Source organism: Atheta coriaria, unplaced genomic scaffold, assembly GCF_025399875.1.
Source record: "Atheta coriaria isolate IRGN ID8LTWV9N9 unplaced genomic scaffold, Caltech_Dcor_3.1 hic_scaffold_5_pilon, whole genome shotgun sequence".
NCBI lineage: Eukaryota > Metazoa > Arthropoda > Insecta > Coleoptera > Staphylinidae > Dalotia > Dalotia coriaria.
The window spans coordinates 6251206-6275354 of record NW_027045447.1 but is presented as its reverse complement, the minus strand read 5'-3'; the positions used below and the strand labels follow the sequence as shown (position 1 = coordinate 6275354).

The 24149-nt window shown below is 39.1% G+C and overlaps 1 protein-coding gene and 1 long non-coding RNA gene across 7 annotated transcripts; one reads left to right on the top strand and one right to left on the bottom strand.

Moving 5' to 3' along the window:
- The first annotated feature begins 1119 nt into the window (after window positions 1-1119).
- LOC135792691 (uncharacterized) lies at window positions 1120-2480 on the top strand. Its single transcript, XR_010548426.1, has 3 exons — window positions 1120-1144; window positions 1258-1309; window positions 1423-2480. It is a non-coding gene; the product is annotated as an uncharacterized lncRNA (long non-coding RNA).
- A 6021-nt stretch (window positions 2481-8501) lies between these two features.
- On the bottom strand, window positions 8502-19280 carry LOC135791706 (liprin-beta-1-like). 6 transcript variants are annotated; one of them, XR_010548106.1, is made up of 16 exons: window positions 18049-19280; window positions 17781-17996; window positions 14057-14206; window positions 13352-13971; window positions 13013-13189; window positions 12731-12958; window positions 12554-12646; window positions 12245-12479; window positions 11840-11941; window positions 11624-11756; window positions 11315-11562; window positions 10961-11249; window positions 10617-10887; window positions 10430-10558; window positions 10123-10211; window positions 8502-9840 (listed from the first exon to the last, which is right to left on the bottom strand). XR_010548106.1 is itself a non-coding variant. In XM_065302192.1 (15 exons), the coding sequence occupies exons 1-15, from the start codon at window positions 18644-18646 to the stop codon at window positions 9794-9796; spliced, it is 3501 nt and encodes a 1166-aa protein (XP_065158264.1). In that variant the 5' UTR covers window positions 18647-19265; the 3' UTR covers window positions 8502-9793. The 6 variants fall into 6 exon arrangements, 5 of the variants coding, with proteins under 5 accessions (XP_065158264.1, XP_065158262.1, XP_065158263.1 ...); XM_065302192.1 differs by lacking the exon at window positions 10123-10211 and having other exon boundaries at window positions 10465-10558; window positions 18049-19265; XM_065302190.1 differs by lacking the exon at window positions 10123-10211 and having other exon boundaries at window positions 18049-19262.
- Window positions 19281-24149: the final 4869 nt, after the last annotated feature.

Sequence of the window (24149 nt, the reverse complement as noted above, 5' to 3'; positions counted from 1 at the left end):
TTTCCTAACGTTAGAACATTGTTAAAACTGTATAGCGTACAGTAAGTGAATACTTTACTTAGCTTGTCTGTTGAACATTATCTTATTTTGTGCATATCTTGTGCTTGTATAGAAGAGTAACTTTCAAATTTCCTCCTTAGTTTCAAAATTAACTTTTAGTATTAACACACTGTGACAACAGAAAATTGCCATTTTAGGTTTTTGAGGCATTAATTTTTGTTTGTTGTAGGTTTCTTGTAACTGTGCACAATTATCTTCCGTAGATCAGTTAAGGTAATTCAAATTATTTCTTAAACACTATTTTGCACTTATAAATTTTTTAGATCGCTGTATAACAAAAGCAGCATTACAGTTTCCTGTCTATATGTAGTTGATTCTTCTAAAACTAGATGGCGCTACTGTCAACATAAGTTTTATAACAAGCAAATAGGTTTGACCTACTACACATAGATAGCGACACAATCGTGATTATTTCTATGTTTTGTCATTTTCTTTTCCAGCTCAGTCTGTTTTACGCTGCTTTCGATGCTGCGCGTGTTTTGTTTATTAGTTGGCCTCTTTGTCATATTTTCCATTCGGTGTTGATATTAGAATCGGTCGGCAATCACCGAAGTTTACTAATGACCAGCGTAATAATAATACCGTTTAGTGAATGATTTATCACTCATGGAAATTGAGCGTACGCACGTGGCAACTAAGTTTATGAATTTAATGAAGTTTATGAAGATGCCCTCAGGGCGAAACATCTTAACTCAACATATAAAATTGTAAAATCCAATTAAATCACGTAGAATTTTATAAATAAATATTTTAAAAACATACAATGGATTACGTATTCACAATTGAAAGTAATAAAATTAATAGTTTTAGTATTAAATTTATGTGTATACCAGGAATGTAAGTGTTTTTTTTGAAAATATGTGCTTCCCGTGCATCAACTCTACTAACAATTTGCGGAAACGTGTTGTGCGCTTTGGTACTTTAGGAATGGAATTACAGGTACAATCTTATTGGTTCTATAATAATTTGAAATGATTCAATTAATAATGGATTACTTAATCTTATATTCTTATTCGCATTTATTCCTAGTGTTTACTTAGTCGTCTTCAGGATCAGTCAAGGACAACGATTCTTTTATCACATTGTAAGTATTGAATTTGTTTATCATTTTCATAAATAATTTGTGTGATTTGCTCACAGGAAACCTGTGAAAATGTCATTTTTGTGCTTTGATATGCTAATTTTTGGTTGTTTTAGGTGTCTAGCGGGCGAACGCAATACCCTAGGACAACGATTCTTTTATCACATTGTAAGTATTGAATTTGTTTATCATTTTCATAAATAATTTGTGTGATTAGCCCACAGTAAACCTGCGAAAATGCCATTTTTGAGCATTGATATGCTAATTTTTGGTTGTTTTAGATGTCTAGCGGGCGAACGGAATATTCTAGGACAACGATTCTTTTATCACATTGTAAGTATTGAATTTGTTTATCATTTTCATAAATAATTTGTGTGATTAGCACCCGGGAAACCTGCAAAAAGATAATTTTTGTGCTTCGAAGTACTGGTTTTTGGTAGTTTTAGACGTCTAACGGGAGAACTAAATGTCCTAGGACAACGATTTTTTCATCAGATTGTAAGTATTGAATTTGTATATAATTTTCGTAAATAATTGTCTTTAATCTAAAGTGAATTAAATGTTAAATATTAGCAATGCAGATGCAGATTTCTGTAATTTCAAAGTTTCATAACTTGATTATGCGCTAGTGGCAGCTATCTATTTTGTTTGGTTCCGCTACGGACAGATGACGCTTCCATCGATTTGGTTTAAATTCATACTTAAATTTTGTGGTTGTTTCTTGTGCGCTGAGTTGCGGTGCGTACGTCACTTTTATACACAGCTTTTATGTTTAACAATATCTTGCTACATGGTTGTTATTGCATTTCTGCCGTATGCATATAGAAAAATGCCCCTCCATTTGCGGGTTGGTTATCAATCTGTCTTGCTTAGTTCGGCTTAGTCGGTTGAGCGCTGTTGCGAGTGCGCTCGTGTTTTGTTCATTAACTAAACATGGTGAGACTTTCTCGCTATTCTTGATATTTTGTTGCATTACTTAAATCGATTGACGATCAGGGGCACGAATGATATAAGTGATTTTTTTGCGGAGTGCGCGTGGCGTCTGTCGGATATGTTCCGGTGACTATGGATACTTACTGGAGTTAAATGAAGTTAAATTTATGTGTTTGATGTGAATACATTTAGAATATCTGCGTGGAATGGAAAAGAAGTGTGTATCATCAATAATACATACAATTTGCGGGAACGTGTTTGTGCGCCTTAGTCCTTTATTGATATAAGAACAAAGGAGTAAGTAACATCAAATAAAATTTTACTTTTATTTAACTTTTTAAATCTTGCACCATGTTATTGTTTTATAATAATTGAAAAAGATTCAGTCAATAAAGATTTAGTTTTACATTCTTGTTTGCATGTGCCCTAGTGTTCAGTTGATCGTTTTCAGGATTAGTATTAAGTCAAGTTGAACTCTAATTGTACACCATAGTATAGTACAGTGCGTGGAGCGTGTGCAACATATCCAAGGCTTGTGTTATTGTTTTTAAAAAGTTGATTAAAGTAGAAACATATACAGAAGAATCAAATAACAATAATAAAAACACTCGGTGGTCGAGTGGAGACGTGCATCTGCTGGCATGCTGGCAGACACGGATCGAATCCCAGGTATAGAAGGTATTTTTCTCAAACATAAAAATATCAGGTGTAATTTGGGTTGCATATATGAATTGCAATGAAATATAAGAGAAATTGAAGTACAAGTGAAGGCAATAAGAGAAGTAAGAAAGTAAGTGGAGAAACGGAGAACGGGGAAATAAATCGGGAGAAGTCGAAGAAGGAATAGTAGAGAAGAGTAGAAGACAGAAGGAAGAGAAAACAGAGTGGGGAAGAAAAACAGGCACTGCTTGCTATGCACCCATAGTAAGGATCTGTACGCGCGGGACTTGTATGTAAACAATTTTGTTGCTGCGTTCTGCGAACGTATCGCGCAATACTGATAGTGACCTCGTGTTGTCGCAGTTGGCTGTATGCATTTTGCTGCACACGCAATTCAATTCCGGGCGTCGAGTGTGGTGCGCGTGTCCTGTTACTTCAGATCATAATTAAGTAAATTGATTTATATTCATTAAGCAATCGACTGCATATACCAGAATCGGGGTTGACCGGGGTTTTACAAGCGTGAATGCATGCTGCTGTGTTTAACAATCGTGGATTAATTCTCGATTCACCTGTACGCGCGCGTCCGTCGGCATTCAGTTATCGCTTGGATATATAATTAATTCCAGCAAATGAACAACTTTGATGCCCAGACAAGTAGTTTGTGAATGCACGAATGGAGTTTGCAATATCTATAGGTGAAGTGTTGGAGATGTGAGTGTTTAAGGCAAGTTTGAGGAGGAGATAGAAGAAAGAGCAACAGGAGCGGATCAGATTTTTAAATTTTTTGGCGCGTGTCGTTAGACAGTCTACTGCTTCGATGCGTCCATCGCTCCCGGCCCATCCTACAGCTACGATGTCTCTGCGCTTCATCCCCGGAATTATCAGGCATATCAACAATTTTATGGTGGGGATCACCCCAGAGAGAGGGAACTCCTTATAAGGACAATCCTTATAAGGTCTTGTTCAAATATTTCTAAGTTTTAAGTCGCCTCAAGAGAGGTGACACTTCAAAATATTCTTACAAGTTCTGACCTGTAGCTGAAATGAAAGAAGAAGCACACAAATCACCCAGGATACCTTTGCAAACAAAAACTCTCAACACTACAAGCGCCTCTCACTCGATAATCAGGGAAACTAATATACAGGGTGTTCCAGAAGGAAAATTCGAAGTGCAAAGGGACAATAGCTAAAACCACAATTAAAGCAAAATTTTCGCGGACACAAAGGAAAACATATATACAGGGTCTTCTAGGAAGAAAATCCCATCAATAACATAGAACACTAAAACTCACAACTAAAGGTGATTTCCTACGTGCTGTTAGGAAAACTAATATACCGGGTGTTTAAAAAAATTGAAACTACAAAGGGAGTCAATACTCATAATATGAAGAGGGAAATTTACAAATTAACAACAATATTTTAATATAAAATCAGATATTTTACCCGAAAATCAATTGAGCAAAAAAGGTGCTACAAAATTAAAACACTTACATTTTAATATATATTTTATTAATTGATGGTAGCATCAACCTTATAAGGTAAGCGACAGGTGAAGCATCATCATAAATTTATACGAGTAGAAAACAATTTTATAGTGGGGATCATCCCCTGAGAGAGGGAACTCTCTTAGAGACCTGTTCCTGAAATGATAGAAGGTGTACACAAATCAAAGAAGTCAATATATCTTACTATTTATTTATTAGTAATAGAATACAAGTTTATATTTCAACAGGATACGTGCTGCCATATTGAAGCAAAACTTACGACCTGCATAGCCGCGCACATGCCAGCAAGTACTACTTCATAAAGTGCTGCCGGAATAATGAAATTAGTACATAGTCAATTTTCTAGGTGATTGGAAACAAATATACAGGATGTTACAAAAAGAAAATTTAAAGTGCAAACAAAAAACTCTCAACACTACAAGCGCCTCTCACTCGATAATCAGGGAAACTAATATACAGGGTGTTCCAGAAGGAAAATTCGAAGTGCAAAGGGGACAATAGCTAAAACCACAATTAAAGCAAAATTTTCGCGGACACAAAGGAAAACATATATACAGGGTCTTCTAGGAAGAAAATCCCATCAATAACATAGAACACTAAAAACTCACAACTAAAGGTGATTTCCTACGTGCTGTTAGGAAAACTAATATACCGGGTGTTTAAAAAAAATTGAAACTACAAAGGGAGTCAATACTCATAATATGAAGAGGGAAATTTACAAATTAACAACAATATTTTAATATAAAATCAGATATTTTACCCGAAAATCAATTGAGCAAAAAAGGTGCTACAAAATTAAAACACTTACATTTTAATATATATTTTATTAATTGATGGTAGCATCAACCTTATAAGGTAAGCGACAGGTGAAGCATCATCATAAATTTATACGAGTAGAATATCCGGCGGAAAACATCTAAATCTACAGACGGCAAGCGACGGCGCGTAGCACAGTGGTTAAAGACGGTAAAAATAACTATTTCTTTATAAATATTAAGATATACTGAGACTACGAAAACGAAAAACTATTCACCGTTCAAGATTTTATTTCAACAAGAAATTATTAATTTAATGATTCAATTCGATTACAAATGTTTACGTGATCATCGAAAACATGACCGAACCGACGGCCGACGGCAAAGAAAGTGTGGTCGACCATATGAATATTATCATTTTAATAATCTTCAGATCATTTTAAAAACCGTGCTTGTAATAATTAAATGAAGCATGTTATTTTCGGAAACGCGACTAAGAAGAATTCTGATAAAAATTCCATCACGTGTTTGTAATCTACAAAATTAATATCCGTCAAATTAAATAATCAACCGCCGTTAAACCGCCTTAACTTTCCGCGATAAATTTTAATTATGCACCAACCTGTGCATTGATGAGGAGACTTTCTATCCTGAAATATATTCTATCAACTGAAAACTTGCGCAGGGATTAACGGACTCTTATTTCTCACCTAAGAAGACCCTAACCGCCATAAATCATTAAACAAAACAGGCACACATTTCCATTGCGAATATTTTGACGATGGCCGAACGAATACACGACGATTAATACAATTAAAACCTCAAAACGCATGGCGATAGAGAGACACGTTCGCGGACCACGCGGTGAAACGACTGCCGTGTGCACTACGCGTAGCAAGGCAGGTACACCGCGATAACACGCGTCAGTCGAACAAAAAAAGTTGATTATACACAAACGTAATAGTAAACACGTAGTTGAAAAGACGAAACTAAAATTCTCAATATTGAAATAGCACATATACACGGAATGTACTTTTACTTTCAATATTTCTCGGCTTAAGAAAAGAATATATTGACTTTCGGATGTAATAAGATTGACAAAAACAGGAATTTAATTTACCATTACAAATAAGTAATTTATTTAATTTTTTAAAATTCAATATTCACTTAAATGAGTAAAGGGAGGTGCTGCGTCATGCTTTTTCGAGTATTTTTGGTAACATTTCAACTAAAAACGTTAGCGACCAATGGATTGAAGATTAAGAAACTTTGGAAAATTCTCTATCAGATAAAAGTATAAAAAAATTAAATTTCTTGGGCAAAAACGTCCAAAAATAATTTATATTTTATCAATACGACTCACTTCTACCGCTACCCTTGTACGGTGCCCTGAATCGAGTCACTTCTACCGCTTCCTTCGTACGGTGCCCTGAACACGAGTCACTTCTACCGCTACCTTCGTACGGTGCCCTGAACACGAGTCACTTCTACCGCTATCTTCGTATGGTGCCGTTAAGACGAGTCACTTCTACCGCTACCTTCGTACGGTGCCCTGAACACGAGTCACTTCTACCGCTAACCTTCGTGTTCCAAAAACAATATAATAACATTTTAAGAGGAAATGCTAAATTCAAGTTGGGAAACATAGTCCAAGTAAAATCAAAGGAAATTAATATACAGGGTAATGTAACGAGAAAACGATAAAATTTTAAAGAAAAATCCTAAGTTTAAGTGGGATGACATATATCTTTCCCCTTTTGACAAATTAACCATGGGAAATTAGTATACAGGGTGTTACAAAAAACCACTAGGGGAAATTATAATACAGAGTAATACAAAAAGAAAACTACAATATTTTAAAAGAAAATCCTAAGTTTAAGTCTGATAACATATATCTTTCCCTTTTGACAAACCCACTACAGGGTGATTTAAAAAGAAAACAACAATATTTTAAAGGAAACTCCTAAGTTTAAATGGGATAACATACATCTTTCCCCTTTTGACACCACGGGAAATAAATAAACAGGGTGTTATAAAAAGAAAACTCTAAAAAGGTAAAACACCCAAACAATAATAAATATGGTCTATTAAATGATAAGGAAAATATATCTACTGGGTGATACACAAAGAAAAATTAAGATTAAAGTAGGAAAACGGATGGAAACAATTAACAAGGTGACAATAACAAGGTAATATAAGAAGAAAGCCATTAGGAATTAGTAAGTAAGTACGAAAACATAAAAATAGAACATTTCACAAATTGTATTTTCCTTGGATATGAATCGCTTTGGGTTGGATATTACAAAAATAAAGCACAAAGCAGAATTTTTAAATCATGTAAAACAACCAGCGACCAGCACGGAAAGTCGCCAGAGGATCAAGAACGCATCCGACGGCATGCGACTATCTTAATATTTGTAATTTGTACATTAAACAAAAACAAAACAAGGTATCAAATACGTAAAGCAAATCAACGGTATTGAAACAGAGACAAAAATTATTTGTAGGCTTAAAGACCACCACGCAATTAAGGTAAAAACAAGTAAAGGCAATAATGGATTTGATTTTCAAATGGCTTAAGAAATGCAGAAACATACCTTAATGCAAAATTAATTTTGCGCTTTTGGCTTATCCAATAAATTGTAAGGACCTTAATTAGGCACATTGTAGAAATGATGAAATACGCGTATCATACAAAAAGAATAACCGACGGCCGACGGAACATCACTCACGTTTTACCTCTGCGTATAAACAATTCGCATTTAACGAACGCTGTACATCACTCGCACACAATGGAAGGAGCATTTAGAAATATTATGTAATGACGCGAAGAAATTAAGGATCTCAAATTATTGTGAAGAAAATGTGCGTGCAGATTCCTCGGCGACAAATATAAGACTGACGTGGCAGGCAAGCCAATCGCGAGGGGAACCGCGTGGCGACCGCTCAAAAATTGCACGAGATAAGAAAACTTGTTTGTTTGTAAACACTGATACATTCAGTATGGTAATGCTGCACTAACTTTCATTCACATTATTTACAACAGGGAAAGTTTTAACCATTAGCGTCCGACGGCAAATCACTCCGAACACACAAAAAACATACAAAACGCACTAACGCCTTAAAAGATTCCACTCGCGATAAATCAATAGCATAAAACCAAAAATAGGTTTATTACCAGCAAATATTAACGATGTTTAATCACACATAACACGATTTATCGAAACTAAAAACGTGGAGCGCGTGACACCAGAAGAGATGCGTACGGACATTGCAGCGACCGTGCACTATTATTTTCAACCGTACGACTAGTTTTAGTTAAAAATGTGCATCGTTGCGCCACCTGAGAATTCCTTACAGTAACGCGATAAACATACTACACCATATCTAGTGTTTCGTAGTATGGCGTGATGTGTGCCTTGAGATCAACGAAAACAAAACTTGCGTCAAAAATAGTACGCACCTTACAAGACTTTGATGATATTAAATAAACATACAACAAGACAGAATTAATAAGTTGTTATTATATTCATAACATTGTGATATATAATTTGTTGTCAATTTAATTTAGTTTATTGCAAACAATGCAACACACTAATGATTTCAGTACTATATATGTTTCATGATCATTCATTATACATATTCTCCCTAAACATACATCATAATGGTGAAAATAAACGATATTTTAAGTCTTACATCCTTAACTTCACTCATGATAAAAGCACACGTTTTAAATTATAGACATACCCAACTTAGAGACAGTTGTAGTATGCTACTGTGAGCTATTTGAAAGAACTGTTTTATGCATATTTATACACATTTCCACCTGTATATAAAATTTGGTCAACTTTTACAGTTATAAATTAAGACTGTATAATATAGCTAACTGCTACTTTCCTGTATGTTGTATGATATTGTATAGTATTCCGGTAACAAATGCTACTTAAGTGTACATAGTTTATTATTATTTATGTTAAAGCAGTAAAATGATGCTTTACATGATTACACACGTTAACTTCATCGTTTAATACTCATCATACAACAAATAATCAAACAACAATAATTCATATTTGGTTCAACCTCCATAAAACTATAATATTTAAATATATGTTTCATTAAAATATATCTTATAGTTAGTATCATGTAAAATGCTACAAGTCAATGAATTTCTAGTGGTTCGCTTGCTTTGAATGTAATTTACATTTGAATTCGTTTTGGCACTAGTAAGTCTGTTAAATATTTGCCCGAAATTCGCATATTTCTAGGGTGTATATTGTCAAATATGATGTTTTATACGTTTATCATCTACTACTAGTGTAGAACACAATGCTAGTAGGTGTCACTAATCTTAATAAATGCACAGAAAAGTAATATAATACTTGCGCCATGTTGAATATTTAAATAAAGTGGTCAAAATATACTGCTGGTTATACAATACATATCATTGATAATAAGGCAGATCTAGATTCTCTGGGGAAGACTAATTTCCGAGCTTTTTTTCATATAAATACTTGCAATACATACAAATGGCTAAAATGTGTCAGGAACTTTTAGCTATGAATGAAGAATTTCCTTTGTTTCCTTGCTAGAGCACCCATTCATCAACCCTTGCTACCGCCATCTTAATCTAAAGAATGCGTAGACCAGTGAAAAATCAAAAAATCAATACGTTAACAAAACTTTATGTTGATTGTCAGTTCTTGTTTTACACTGGGCGCAAATCAGTAACACATTCTTAAAATTCGTGTCGTTCAGGTATCGGCGAATTAGTTGAAGAACCCGAAAGACTGTCATCTTCAACGAGATGATAAACAACCTCGTCCCTTCCGTTCCTCTTCGTCATCTAAACACAAACAACAAAGAAGCCATTAGTGCTTGTGCAAAACATGATTACAGTATAATAAAAGCAGAAACTAGTGTCAAGCAATTCTTTTGCCATGCTGCAGCTAAAACTCCATAACAAACTAAAATATAGAAGCAAAAATAATTATCTAGTTATCAATTATTCGCAATTTCGCCCGTTTTGTAATTTTTCTGTTTGAGCTTAAAAAAGAAACAAAATATAAATAAAATATTAGCCACTACGCAAATGTTGTCTATCATATGCTAGAGATTCGTGACGAACCTATAAGACTCTAATTCGGTTATTTAAAACTATGTAACAACACATAGCGTGTTAGTAATTTAACAATGGATAACCATGATTTCCGGAACCTAAATTCGTCATTTCGGCCGTGCCATGTGTGCGTGTGAGCCGTTCGCAAAGCATGAAAAACAAGAGCACATCATTTAACAAAGCTCTTATTCATACGTCAATTTTCAGGCCGTTGATAATCATGTCATTTAAAAGCGAATATTATATACCCTTGAGATAGAATACAATTGCATTTAGAATGTAATAATGTTAGTTAATATTAGTGTTAGTAACTTACACCAATGTTAGGAGAACCATTCTGACAATTTTCACCTGAGTTCGCATTCAGTGGACAAACCAGATCGCCGTAATCGGCCTCCGACTTGCTCTTGCTTCTCTTCAAAGAAAAATGCGACTTTTTAGCAACCTGAAACAGAAGAAACACACGTTGCAACTAGAAATCGTTTAGCGAAGCATGATCAAACCTTGAGTTTAGCAGATGGCGTCAACGGAATATATCCCAAAGTTCCTTCGGCTTCACGCTTCGCCTGTATGACATCTTTGCCCAAGAGTTCCTTAAAGTGCGTATTCAGATGCCGCCGCAGCAAAGTTTTGTTCGCCGGTATGCTCAATAGCGCGGCGAGCAGTTCAGCGTTAAATTTATTCTCGAGCACCATCAGGCCACCGTGTACGCCCGCCCCTCGCAAATTTGGGGCGTATTCAGCCAAATCCACGGCTTTCAACCATTCCATCACCCTTGAATGCAATTAATCAACATGTTACACCTATAAATTCTAACACATTGAATGAAATCGAGGAATATAAGTACCTGTGTGTCGTCCATAACGATATTTGTTTTGCTGTCGCATGTTCCGGATCCTCGGGCAAAGTGCGTCGCTGTAAACATCCCGGTTCATAGTTGTTCTCTCGAAGGACCTGAATGCCGCGCTTTATACTCGCCACGTGTAGTAGCGCGGTCACGTGCAGTAGCGCCAAATCATCCATGGTGAGTCTGTGCAGCACGCGACCGTCAATGCGGTTTAGCAGGAAGTTCTCTTTGTGTTGCGGTAAGCCTGTGTCGTCCAGCCAACGTAATACCCAAGCGGTGTCCAATTTACCTTCACAAAGGAGCGATTATAGACCTAACTTCTGAGAACAGTCTATAAACAACTGTAATAATTACCTGCTTTTGACAAATAAGGATCGCTAGAACTGTTTTCTTCAATGTCAATCAACGCCAGTTGTAACTTCTTTTTGTGCAGAGGATTTTTAATCGCCAGTTCCTTTTCAATCTCGCTCAAACTTGCTTCCTGTAAATGCTGACCATTTTTGACCCAACGCTTTGCATCCACCACGTATTGATCCAATCCTAAGTCTTGCAACCAGTCGCAAATGTTTTCAGTGTCCCACTCGGCGAATGGTTTATCTGGTCTATATAATAAAATTAAGCTGGTAAAACCTAAATTATTTCATTTAACAGAATATAAATTACTTTATAAGAGGAGGTGTAGGTTCACTCCAACCCAAGCGCGCAGACGCAGTAGCTCTAACACCACCACGTTGGAAATCACTACAGTTAGATGAGAAGTCGTCCAAAGTTCCAGAGTTGGATCGTTTGATTTTACCTAGATAAAAATTTAATGAGTACAAAATAAAACAAAACATATGATAAAAAATAAAAAACAAAACAGAAAATTAAATTAAATACCAAAAATCTTTTTAATTCCTTTTTTGTTGTTGAATTGAAGTGACGGCGATTGCGGTACGGATGGATTGTTCGATTCTCCGATAACGATTTTTTCGGTTTCGGCTGTAAAAATCAAATTCCGCAAACTGATCATCATCTGCACGACTAACGAATGATTCAAGCAGACGCCATTGTCACATTCCAAAGCAAACAGTACAGATAAAGCGGAAGAATTGTGAAAGCAGTGCCTTAATTCTAATTAATGCGTGTTAATCGGTGAATCAAAATTAATATTCTTTGATGCAAAACATAAAGTTAAGTGCTTTTGTTGCGCATATAATTCAGTTTTTGCTATTTTAGTGAACGTTCCGGTTATCTAAATTAGTTTAGTGTGCTGCACACGTTTGTTCTGTTTGAATTTTTCACCTAGATTGGGCACCGAGTGCCCCCGCGCCTTAACCCCAAGTAGTGATGAAAGCCCCATACCAAATGCCACTCCCTTCTTGACCCCGCCATTCATCGCCGCCGCACCGGCCGAGGATGATGGGTTCGCGTTCGCGTCCACCACCGAAAAGGACGTGCCGCCATTACTTAGAAACTGCTGGCGCGGCAAGCTGGAGTACTGCAGTTCAATCTGGCGGCGGTAGCTAGCCGGCGGCGTCTGCGAAACAATTTGTTGAGTTGCGAATCGATCCAGCCGCCATATTCGGAAGAGTTGTAATTGCGAATAATTACCTTGGGTGATTGATGATCCGATCCGTCAGAGCGGCGAGGTGAAGCTGATAGCGAGCCGACCGTCACGGGACTGGGTGATGGAGATTTCCTCAACTAAAAGATAAAAATCAAATGGAAAACCCCACATTAATTAAACGCAAAACATTTTTAAATGAAGTCGTTGTTATCTAAACCTACTTGACTGCTAGAATGAACAGGTGTAGAGGTAAGCGCAGGTTGTGGCGACATTCTCGCCAAGAACGCCGCCTTCTTGGCTTCGAACGCACTGTTTGCGATCTGTTGTTGTTGGGCTGTTTTCAATTCGAGATTCTCGCGCTCCAACGCCGCCTGCTGCAGCTTCATCTCGCTGATCGCCGACATCAGCTCCAACTTTTGCGTTTCGAGCGACGAACGCGACAGCATCTCCTAATGAAATATGAAAATGAACAAAGGAAAAGATTGCGTAATCATATTAAGTACTCTTTGAAGCGTATCCTCGGCGCTGATAAGCATCTGCTTCTTTTCGGCGAGGGACTTTTCCACGTCCGATATTTTCTCGTTTTGCGCATCGATCTGCTCGCTGAGGACCTGCACTTGAAGCTGGAGATTATCGCGCTCCTGTTGCAGCTTACGAAATCTTTCATCTTGATCTGGAAGCTAATATTTATAAATTAGTAAAAATATAAATATATAAATAAATAAATTACAAATATACAAAGCGGAGTTGTCGTAAGTCAAATTGCCTTATCATTTTCATTCAATATAAGCATTTTGCGGAGTTAGTTATTAGTGAGTGTTGTGGTTTAGTTTCCCGTGTACCTTATTAGAATGCAAGGGAGGACCCCAGTGGTACGCCCGTGGATCATAATAAAAAGGTGGCATCATGGGCATATGCGGGTATCCGCAACCGCATCCGCATAAACTTTGCGATTGATAATCGAGATGATTGCCACTGCCTGTATTGCTATACAAATTCGGATGACTGCCGCGTTGTTGTTGGTCCATTGGCGCGCCACCGCACATCAGCATCGGATTACTACCATAACGCATTGGATCCAAGCGTTCATGCCGCCGATGGAAATTCTCATAATACTCAGCGGGCCCGGACGGATTACAGCACCAATTCTGACAGCCACCGCCACCACCATGGAAATTCGATTGATTAACAAAATCCTCCAACCGCGGCGGCGATTTGAGCGCATACGATGATCGCGATTTTTGATCGCGTTCCTGTCGATCCGTGCGTGGCGAACTGTTGCGTCGACGATCCAAACTGCCCGGCGCCGATTTATCACCGGCTAAGGCCCGCCGCGGCGTCCGATCCCGATGGGCACTCGATTGCGAATGATTGCGATTTATCGGCGGCTTGGCGTCCGTTAACGGCGTCGAGTGCTTCGGTGGAATCCATTGGAAGTCGCCGTTGCAACGCGTCGAGCTATCTGAAGAGTGATTTAAAGTTCAAGCCTTGTTCTACACCACCCGTACACTGCTTGTAAACAGCTTTGGCGTGGTAGTTAAGCGCACCTTTCCTGTTTGTCTCCGGAGTGGATGAGGAACTATCGGACGATGGTGAGTCCGTCCTTTTAGCACTGCTTTCCGGTTTATTTCGCGTCTGCTTCAGCTTTGCGCTGCTTTCGTCCTCTTGAGTCGTCGATCCATCATCGCTGCTAGCATCTGAACGGTATATTTTAACATGAATTACAATTCACATTTATACTACGTCTGTACATTATGTACTATTCAGGGGCACTTGACTTTAAAAGCAGCGCAATTTGCGCTAGCTGCATAAATATAAAGACTAATACGTTTCAAGTTGATGAGAAGCATATGTCCATGATGATTTTTTTGTTTACAGAGTCTAATTTTAAAAACGGAATTCATCAAAACACTAAAACACGGAATTAAAAGCGCGCGTATTCAATAATAAACACCGAAATATTTGCTTGAAATAGATCGCGATCGGTAATACGAATTCCAAAACAATAAACCAGCATCAAAACCATCCCAAACATCTTTAATGGAATCTATTTCAACTTCTATTAATATCAAACCAGTCGAAGCTAATAATTCCAATCCGAAGCGATGTCGGTTTTGTTTACGACCTGTGCCTGCTTCTTTCGGGCCTTCAATTTTACGACAAGATAATAATCTGTCCCGAACAGTAGCAAATCGCAGTCACATGCAGCTTGCACATTTCAGTTACAAACAGACAGACAGAAACACGCGTACAGAGATTTTCCAAGTTTCAGTACAATAATTGAATTCCTCTCGAGGATTCCCTGCAAAATATTTCACTAATCTAGCACATGTGCAGTTAATTTAGATGGGGTGTCGTGGTAAATGTAAAATATTTCGAGTACAACCCTGTAATCTGACTATGATTGCCATTTTCCAGTAGTCCCCTGCTAGTCAAGCGTCTTTCATCCTGCCAGCAGGCGCAACGCACAAGCACCACGTACATTATTCTGTGTCGCGACCCACCCTTCCGTTTTCCGCCCGGCGCGCAGCATGCACGTGCCCGGCCGCCGATATAATGGTCGTGCCGGAGCCCCCGACGCTTGGCATGCACTCACTCAGTCAGCCGGGCCCCGCCGGTTATTAATTTCGCGGCGCACGAGTAGACGTCACTTACAATAAAAGGGCAATAATACGTCTGACTATGACATATACTTCTTTTCTTTCTTGCACAATTGAGCCACTGCCACAGCCACCGCTGCATTCGCAATTACTATTACAATCGTGTTAACAACATAAATTTCATTAATTAACTGACGCCGGTTGAAACAATACACAGAATAAAAAACGACTACAGAAATTTCCACTATCTCGCGACGGGTCAGCAGGCTTAATCATGTTTCATTTTATGGTCGATTAAACAATAACGATAATCGTGTTTTTGTTTATTGTTTTACAAGTAGTCGATTCATGTTGTTCGATAGCAGGAAACATTTGTCTATGTTGTTTACATAACGCATTGGTGTAATACCTTCCTGTCTTCCTCTTTTGTATCGAATAAATCAACATATTATGGTATTATATACGAATACATGTGCTCCTTTGAATAGCGGTGGCGTTATGCGCCATCCGCAAAAGAGTTGTGCTCGTCGGAGCGAGCAAATGTGGTTGTACAAACAGTTCGGGTGCGCACCGAAGAATGATTGCAGTTGGCGTAGTGGATAACACAGAAAAACACTGGAATACGCCTAAAATAACAGCGTGGCACAGAATACTACTATGCTAGGGGAAACAAATAAAGAACAAAAACAGCGAAGTAATTTATATCGGCTTTGTGATGCTGGTTGTCCCATATTTCCAGAATTCACTGAATTGCAGACTGCAGCACTTCATTCCGGAAACTGTCAGTAAAATAAAACTGTGCCGTAATTAATTTGTGGATAATTATCTTCGCTTAAAATTACTTGCAATAGGAAATATGACATGTTTATTGTTGCAAAAGTTTTTATCGTCAATAAAATTCATTACTGAAAATTTCATTTCAACCAACTTCGTAAACTCCAAAGGCTTGAAAATTAAAATAAACAAAACACGCAGAGAAACATGTTTAATTAAGTCGCGCATTTCCGGCCGGGGCGCCGTAAATGTGATAATTACCATTTCCTCGCTTCGGACTGGATTTCGCCGCTTTTTGCTTGCGCCGCTTCCATCTCCTGCCATTCAACGTTTGTTGCTGGCAGGAAACAGGCACCGGCTGATGCGGCGGGGTTGCGGCAACATGTCGCGAATCCATTTACGTTATTAAGTGACACAAGACCATTAGAACACGTTCATGTTTGTCACGTCTTCGCGTCGATTTAACACACGGCGGGGAAGCACGGCGCCTCCACCATCAGCGCCGACCAGACAAGAAAAACAAACATATGATGCACGGCGATAAAAAAAAACAGGAAACTAAGAGCGAAACGATGTGTGAAGGCGGCGAGTTGCTCCCCGATGAATACCGCCGACAGACGCGCACACATCAGGTTTGAATTTTGCGCCCGAAGCAAAAAGCAAGAGATGTACACAGAAAAACGTTAAAACGAGCGACTCGCGAGGCGCGCGGACCGATCGTGTTTGCCGGCCTGCACAGCTTCACCGATAAAAACGAATAAACTATGCGTGCGTTTACGAAAAGACGTTCGGAAATATTCTATTTGCGGCGGGCCGCGTGCGCGCTCTCCCTGAATTTGTTCATTATACACATTATACACGCGAGCACACTAGATCGGACTCGCGAACAGCCGCAACAGGCACACTGCGGGCGCTTTGGCGGCGAGCCAAGCTTTTTCATCGTCTGCAGCCTCCAGAAGACATTCAACAGCCACACAAACGCACACACACATTGAGCACGTAGCACGTGAACCAGGAAGAAACTGGGAGTACGAAGAAAACCACTACGTCGCACTACGCTATAGATCTAGGAAGCACTTCTATAGTGAAACTTGTACGAAGCAAACTAGAAAACAAGTGGATAGAAGACATGTGAGATGCAACGATGATGCAATCGCATGACAGTCAAAAAGTACTCAAAGCAATAAAAGTATTAAGAACCTGCTGAAAGCCGATTTGGATAAGAATAGCGTGGCCATCTTTTATCACTCTACAACTGCCAGGTTACAGCATTATACAGCTACTCGTATGTTGTTGATACAATCTGACAGCAGGTTAGAAGAAGATAAGTGGTGATGTGTCACACGTTCAGCTTTCAAATTGAAAAACTTTAATTAATTAATTGACACCCATTTAACACGTATTTCTACTTCAGTATTTACAAACAAAATTGTATCACCCGGCACCTCCACAAATAAATGCCGAAATTCTGTTTGAATATAAAATGCGTCATGTAGACACGAAAATGTTGTTTGCCAAAAAAGTGAGCACTATTAGCCGGGCCAAACATAATTACACATAATACTAGTTGGCACATGGAACAAAAGTGAAAATACTCTACTATTTCAATTATATTATTACAGAACATAAATGGCGGTGAAATAATTAAATTAAACTATTCCGGCAATCATCATACAACATAAACGAGTACTAGAAATATAAATAGAGCATTTGTATGTCGACACATGTATATTCTGCGTGTCTGTTTTGTTCAGTGCTTTTATGATGCAGGAAAAAACATGTTTGATGAGGCGCCGACGCCCCCGCATTGCGGCTGTGCGTGCGAATAAATAAAACGGAATATTTAAAGATTGCAACAAATTGAAACGCACTATATTGATTATAATTGTAATTATACCTTCTCCTTCGTCAGTAGAATGCATACCGCAGCTACTAACACCGACATCCTCTTCAGCAATGGTCGCTAGACCAGCTGGCAAGTCCTTACATTCCTCTTCGGTGTCCGATTCACTGCTACTACCTCCACTACTGCTTGATTCTGAAGTGGAGTCTTCGAAGTCATCAGATGCTACATACTCCGATGTAGTGGAGGCAATCATACAATCTTGTGCTTCTATATAGATATATAGCTTTACAAATAATTTTTACTCCAGGTGAAGTATTACCTTGCGTGGCAGATTCTATCTTCCTCATTGATTCAGCAACAAATTTCTGTACATCCTCAGCTGTCAAATCAAAGTCTAAAACGGCACCTTCGAACGTATTTACGTGATCGTCGTCGCTGCGCGGTAAAGTTTTCTCTACATTACTGATGCGATTCTCGCTGTTCTCACTCGTTTGCCGCGCGAATACTTTCGGACGATTGGCGTCGAACTTTTTCCGCTTTTCCGCCACAGCACTCATGGTTGGCGCGACCCCGTTTAGTAATTTATTCGCGTCCGCACAATTCTCATTGCTGGCGACAGTAATGTTATCTCTTGCCACCGCAATTTTCACATTTTTATCCGTCGTTTGCTGGTGCAACATAGGCTTGGACTTTTGTTGCTGCTGGCGTTCGAGGAAGGCCACCGCGGCCGCAACGGCGGCCCCCTTCTTACCATTCATCGCTGACGTCGTCGTTCGTTGCACACAGATCGCGCATTGTTTATCGGCAAAACAATAACAATCACTCGAGCCACTCATTAACCATGCAACAATATCACTATCACTTGATAAACACATAAACACTTTTGCGGCGGATAGTTTTTTAAGTGGCGCGCGCATTTACGCGTCCGACAAGGCTTAAGTAAGTAATGCGTTAACTGTCGTTGTTGGCGGCGACGTCGTCGTCGCCGTGCGGCGCTTTTTGGCGTAGACGGGGATTATTTTTAGCGCCGACCTCAAACGCGAACGAGAGTGGATGCTCATTTAATTTTCTCACATGTTACACGTGAGGATGCGTCGTGGTGTCTCGGATAAAAATGGAAATATCTCGGCGAGTCAGCGGTGCAATCGATTTCGTGTGCGTGTGCACTGATTAATAAGTCACAACTGCGTCGGGTAAATGCACTTCCGATTGACGGCGGGCTTGAATAGTTTACAATACTCATCGACCAACCCGCGCCGGCTGGCTGGCTGCCTGACTGACTGACGAGACGTCGTCGCGCGTCCGCATGACTAAACGACTTAAGTGCGCCTCATCGTTTTCCTGCTTGACGTTTGTCGCGCTGCGCTTTGCATGCGGACGAGTAAAACAGAGGCGCAACTTCTACCATGTTATGTCAATACCAACTGGCGCTCAGCAAACAATATGTCACTCACTCATTCATCATCAGTCCATTATCAATTTTTCACCTCTCTTTTGGCAAAATTTTGGGATGAGATTTATTTTGTTTTAACCTGAAAGTATTGCACGCGGTGTTTATCCGATATTAAACTCGGTCTGAAATTCAATTATTTATAACGCGCATAACACACGCGGAATGCCGCCTGCACGGAAATGTTATAAATAACTTATGAACACGGAAAAGCTCTGATACGGGCGGGGAATGCGTGTGAAACGATGATGATGTGCTATATTTGATACTGGGCTGTAAATATAAATAACGCCGTTGATGAGGTGATGATGATGATGGTGTTAGAAATATTGTCAAACGTACAGGACATATTTTAAAACGCTCCATAAACCCACTTCGAGGGTGAATAAAACCATAAACTATAAAAGGGTAGTTAAACTATTCATTACATATCAACACCAACACCAACACCAACATCTTTATATCAAGATTTAATAGCAATAAAAAACGGAATTATTGAAATATTTAGAAGCAAATAAAGATTTTATGATAAAATCAATTCAGTTTTAAAGAATATAGCAAATTCCCGAAGGTAGCGAAGGTATTAAAATCTGGCATTGAATGTGCGACGCACCCAACTCCCTGAGCAATAATTTATTAATATCGATAGAGCCGGAGACACCACATTGCAGTATCTCGAGCGTGCATTTTGGGCGTCGCCTGAACCTGAACGATCCATACTCTCCCAATACGCGGCGCGCAAGTTACAAATTCCCTCGACTTTTCCAGCGCGTACAAAACCGACAAAGAAACTGCAACATGTTACGAATGTAAACAAAAACGAGACCGCAATACCAACTTGCAATTGACTCACTAATTATTTTTAACGAAGGCTTCCCTTCAAGGCCCATTTAATTAACTCCAGTGTGTCAATATTACAAACATACAGGCTACTCAAACATATTGCAACAAATGCAATATTGCCTCCATTCAAAAAACAAGAAAATAAAAAAAAATAGATCAAAGCAGATTTTCTTTTCACTTTAATAAAAAAACTTCTATAAAAAGTATTCTTTTGTCATAATGACAAAACCTAATTAAGTTTAGTTAATAATAAATTTAAGACTTTATTTATTAATGAAGAAGCAGGACGAATTTAGCCAAAACAACTGGTATAATACAAAAATATTTCAAGATGTGTAGGATTGCCATTGATTTATGTGCACACCAGTTTAAAAAGATAAATAGATAATGGCCAGATAACTTTAAATGCAGACGTGTGCTGTGCAGGGTCATAAAGAAATGTGAATGAAACTAAGATCATGGCTGGATGATGAAACGATTTCGTTCATTATCGTTCCGGAACAGTTTCGGATGACGGAGTTACGATTTCGAATTGTCGCGATGCGCTTTGCTGATTTATTGGTCTCGAAGACAACGCCACGTGCGCAGCAGGATTTGAGCACGTTAACGGAAAATTCCAGGCGAGGGGAAAATAAAATAAAAACAAAACAAAGACAAATAACGTGGCTATAAATAAAGCCCAAAATGTCTATTTATATAAGCATATAGGGATATAGGCATCCACCAAACGAGCATGTAGAGTTAAAAGTTACCACTCGGCATGTTGAGATGTCCTTTTTTAGCTCCCACTCGCTTGGAACTAAATGACACCCTATCAGTTATGTGTCCATTGCGTGCAAGATAGAAAACTGAATATTTATACGCGAATAGTTTGTATCTGTCTTCATTTCCGTACAAAAATTCAAACCACACCAGATAGTTTATTAGCTTTGAAAATTAAATTTCAGGAATATTTTCATTCCGCAAACATTCCAGAAGCGATATCAAAACTGCATATTTTTCACAGTACGTTGGTTCATGCAAATTTCGAAATTCCCAAGCGGTCCAGGTACAAAATCAGCTAAAATGAAATCCTTTTTTTGCTGATTTGAGTAGAGTAGAGTCGAGTTTTCCACTTTGTAATGCATAAACAATGTGTGGTTTTACGGTGGACAATCATTTTTAACCCAATTAACAAACTTAATTAAAGACACACAGCGAAACCCAGCGTAACAAGCAAAACAAGCTGTTTCGTGACATCAACACATCAAAAAATTACCATTTTGTCCCGCAAAGCGCCGCAATGTCAACCCTTGCGGTTTTTTCTGGTTGTGCAGCATCCTCGTCCTCGGATGGAGGCGCAGAAGGTTCAGGCAAAGGTCGGCGTCGTCTCGTTGGCGACATAGGTGCATGCGGTGGCAGGTGCGGTATGTACCCATATTGATTATAATTATACCCATAATTCGCTGCATGTATGTTAACATAATCGTGCTGCACATGCTGATAATCACTGCTCGAAGATGCGGAACTTATCGGCCGGCCGTGAACGGTTTGTCGTTGCGAGCGTTCGGGGGTTTCGATGATAACATCCCAACCAGACGCCGACGTGCCTGCATCTTCCGTGATTATTCGATGTCGTCGGACGGGTGGCGTCGGGATCAATCGCAATACAAACGAAACTTCTTCACTACTCTCGAGATGCTGGTGGTGCAAATCCATTTTCACACCCCAAGTGAAAAATAAACGTAAAATCTGTCTGACTTTTCCCCTCGTGGGTGCAGGTAGTTAGTAAAATCCTGCTGACGATGTGTCAGTAGACGTGGATGTGCTTATCTCACGTTTCGTCCGTGGCGCATGTGAAATTCCACAGCGGGCGACGAAATTGTGCACTGGCGGAACGTGTGTCCGAGTTTTCCTACGCTCCGCAAGCATTTCAGACTCACTTATATGGTAATAATCGGTAACCCTTCAGTGCGCGTGCTGGCCCTCGGGATGCAAACCGTACTCTCGCATATTTCACGAGCACGGAATATTTAAACTGTCCCCGCGCACACAAACACCAAGTTACAATTTGCCGGTTGCCCTGTTCCGCGTCGCCACAACTCGACCAGCATGATGTATAAATTGAAATTCTCCGCTTTCATGTGCAGAAAACTTTGAGTCGCATCGCAAACGCGAAAAATCCACACATGTAAACTCTTTAAAAAGCACCGAAAGCACGCACCAACTGTCGCAGCGATAGTAATCTCTATATCTCGAATTGTCAAGCGAATAGTAAACGCACTACTTTCCAACGGAAATCAGAATTAATCACTGGGCGGTGCGGCGCAATCACGAATGGAACGTCGCATCGCCATGGAAACGAAAAGCTCGCCGAGAGCTTAGAAAAAGAGGCTGGCGACAAATGCGACTAATATACGGATGGAACGCCGGGTACGCTTTCTGATTGTCGATCGAAATAGATTTAGAATTAGAAAATAGTCAAAATGGTGGAAACGAAAATCAACGCAAAGAAAAAAGCCAAACACAATATATACACATACGCAGCGTAAAACAACTTATAGAGAATTCATTTCCGAGACAGAAAATAAAATCGCCTCCAGAAAGAAATCAGCATCCTCCATGTGAGCATGTCGAGATAACAGGAAATTGCCGTAGCTTTACGCTGAACTTTGAATCAGATATGAACTTACACACTTCGAAAGCTTCTTCCAACACCAACCAATATAAAAAAGATAGCAGCTATCTCCATCTTCTTAAAACTTTTTCGTCGCAGCGTATACAACTCCCAACTGAATACACAAGTTTCGATATACTTAAGCCCACACGTCCGCCGATGAATAAAAAGATTTACATCGTGCCAGCGGTGGCGGACGGGTTGTAGGTGTTAATGTTACAATTTGTCTTCGACGCACAAATCGTGAGCGTCGACTCGTAGCGAAAACGGCTATCTGTCGGCGTTAGAGCTTAACAACCAAAACAACAAACATCGCTACGCACAGAGAGAGCAACGAATCGTGTCGGCAGGCAATTTGACTTACTCCATTTAGAAACACACATTGTTTCCGACAATATCTCGAACGTTCATGTTCACAAATTAGCAGAATTCCATGTAGGCGACACTTACCTGGAACAAAAATAACATATTTAGTCATATTATCAATATTTAATGGGTAATAGTGAAATATTATTCTAACCGTTGAGTTCAATTCCATTTCTAACAATGTTAAATTAAAATGTGTAATATAGTTGCACATTATATCATTTGATCACTAGGTTGTCATGTCATGCCGTGCACGGTTTATCATGATTAACTGCGTGTAGGACATTAATCATATTAACGAATTATTAACGAATAGTATTGATTTATCTTATCAGTGGATATATTTCAGTGGTTATCATAAACAGCTTGTTTATTCTAGTATATCACGGTTTTTAAAATGCATCAAAGTAGAAAACTTAATTACTTAGATAAAATTTTCGTTATTAGCACAAAATTATTATTATTATTATCAACTAATCAAGAAATGGAAGTCTAGCACGTGCGTCTGAACCGCAACCACCGCACTGTGAACTGGTAAGAGTTGGCAGTTTGCAGTTTGCCAGCAGTCAACAATTATATCAGCGTGAAACAGCCGCGTGCGCTGATAAATCGCATTTGTCATTGCCATCCAGTCATCCCGGGGAATATTTGAATTGTGCTCTCCGCGCGTCTCATGCGTGCATAATTGTCGTGGGCTGTAGCTGTAGCCAGCATGATAATATAATACAATTAATAAACGTTTGACTTATGAAGTGTAGGTGAGTAGGTATATGCGACTAGGATAAATACCGTTTTTACAAATATTTATTTAGTGAATAAAAGTGAGTCACTGGTGTTTGTGCACTTGCATAAAATACAGATAAGATTTTCTTGTAAGTATTTTACGTTTTTCGTTCAGTATACTCGACAATCACATTTTCAACTGCTGCGAACCAGGCAGAAGATGATCGATATGTCTGGCAGTGGTGTCACATTCGCATTATTTAACATCCAACCACGCTACGCCGACTACAAACGTAGATAGCATAGATACGCCACGCCAGCAATGCTTAAAAATGCAACGCCCTGTAATTGGAATGTGTTTGGGCCTATTGTGCCAGTCACA

Coding starts and splice junctions, on each gene's coding strand:
- LOC135791706 (XM_065302190.1), bottom strand. CDS start 18,646: ATGCGCGCGCCACTTAAAAAACTATCCGCCGCAAAAGTGTTTATGTGT. Junction 14,207..17,780: donor TTCTACTGACGAAGGAGAAG/GTATAATTACAA, acceptor TATACCGTTCAG/ATGCTAGCAGCGATGATGGA. Junction 13,190..13,351: donor CTCCCTTGCATTCTAATAAG/GTACACGGGAAA, acceptor TATAAATATTAG/CTTCCAGATCAAGATGAAAG.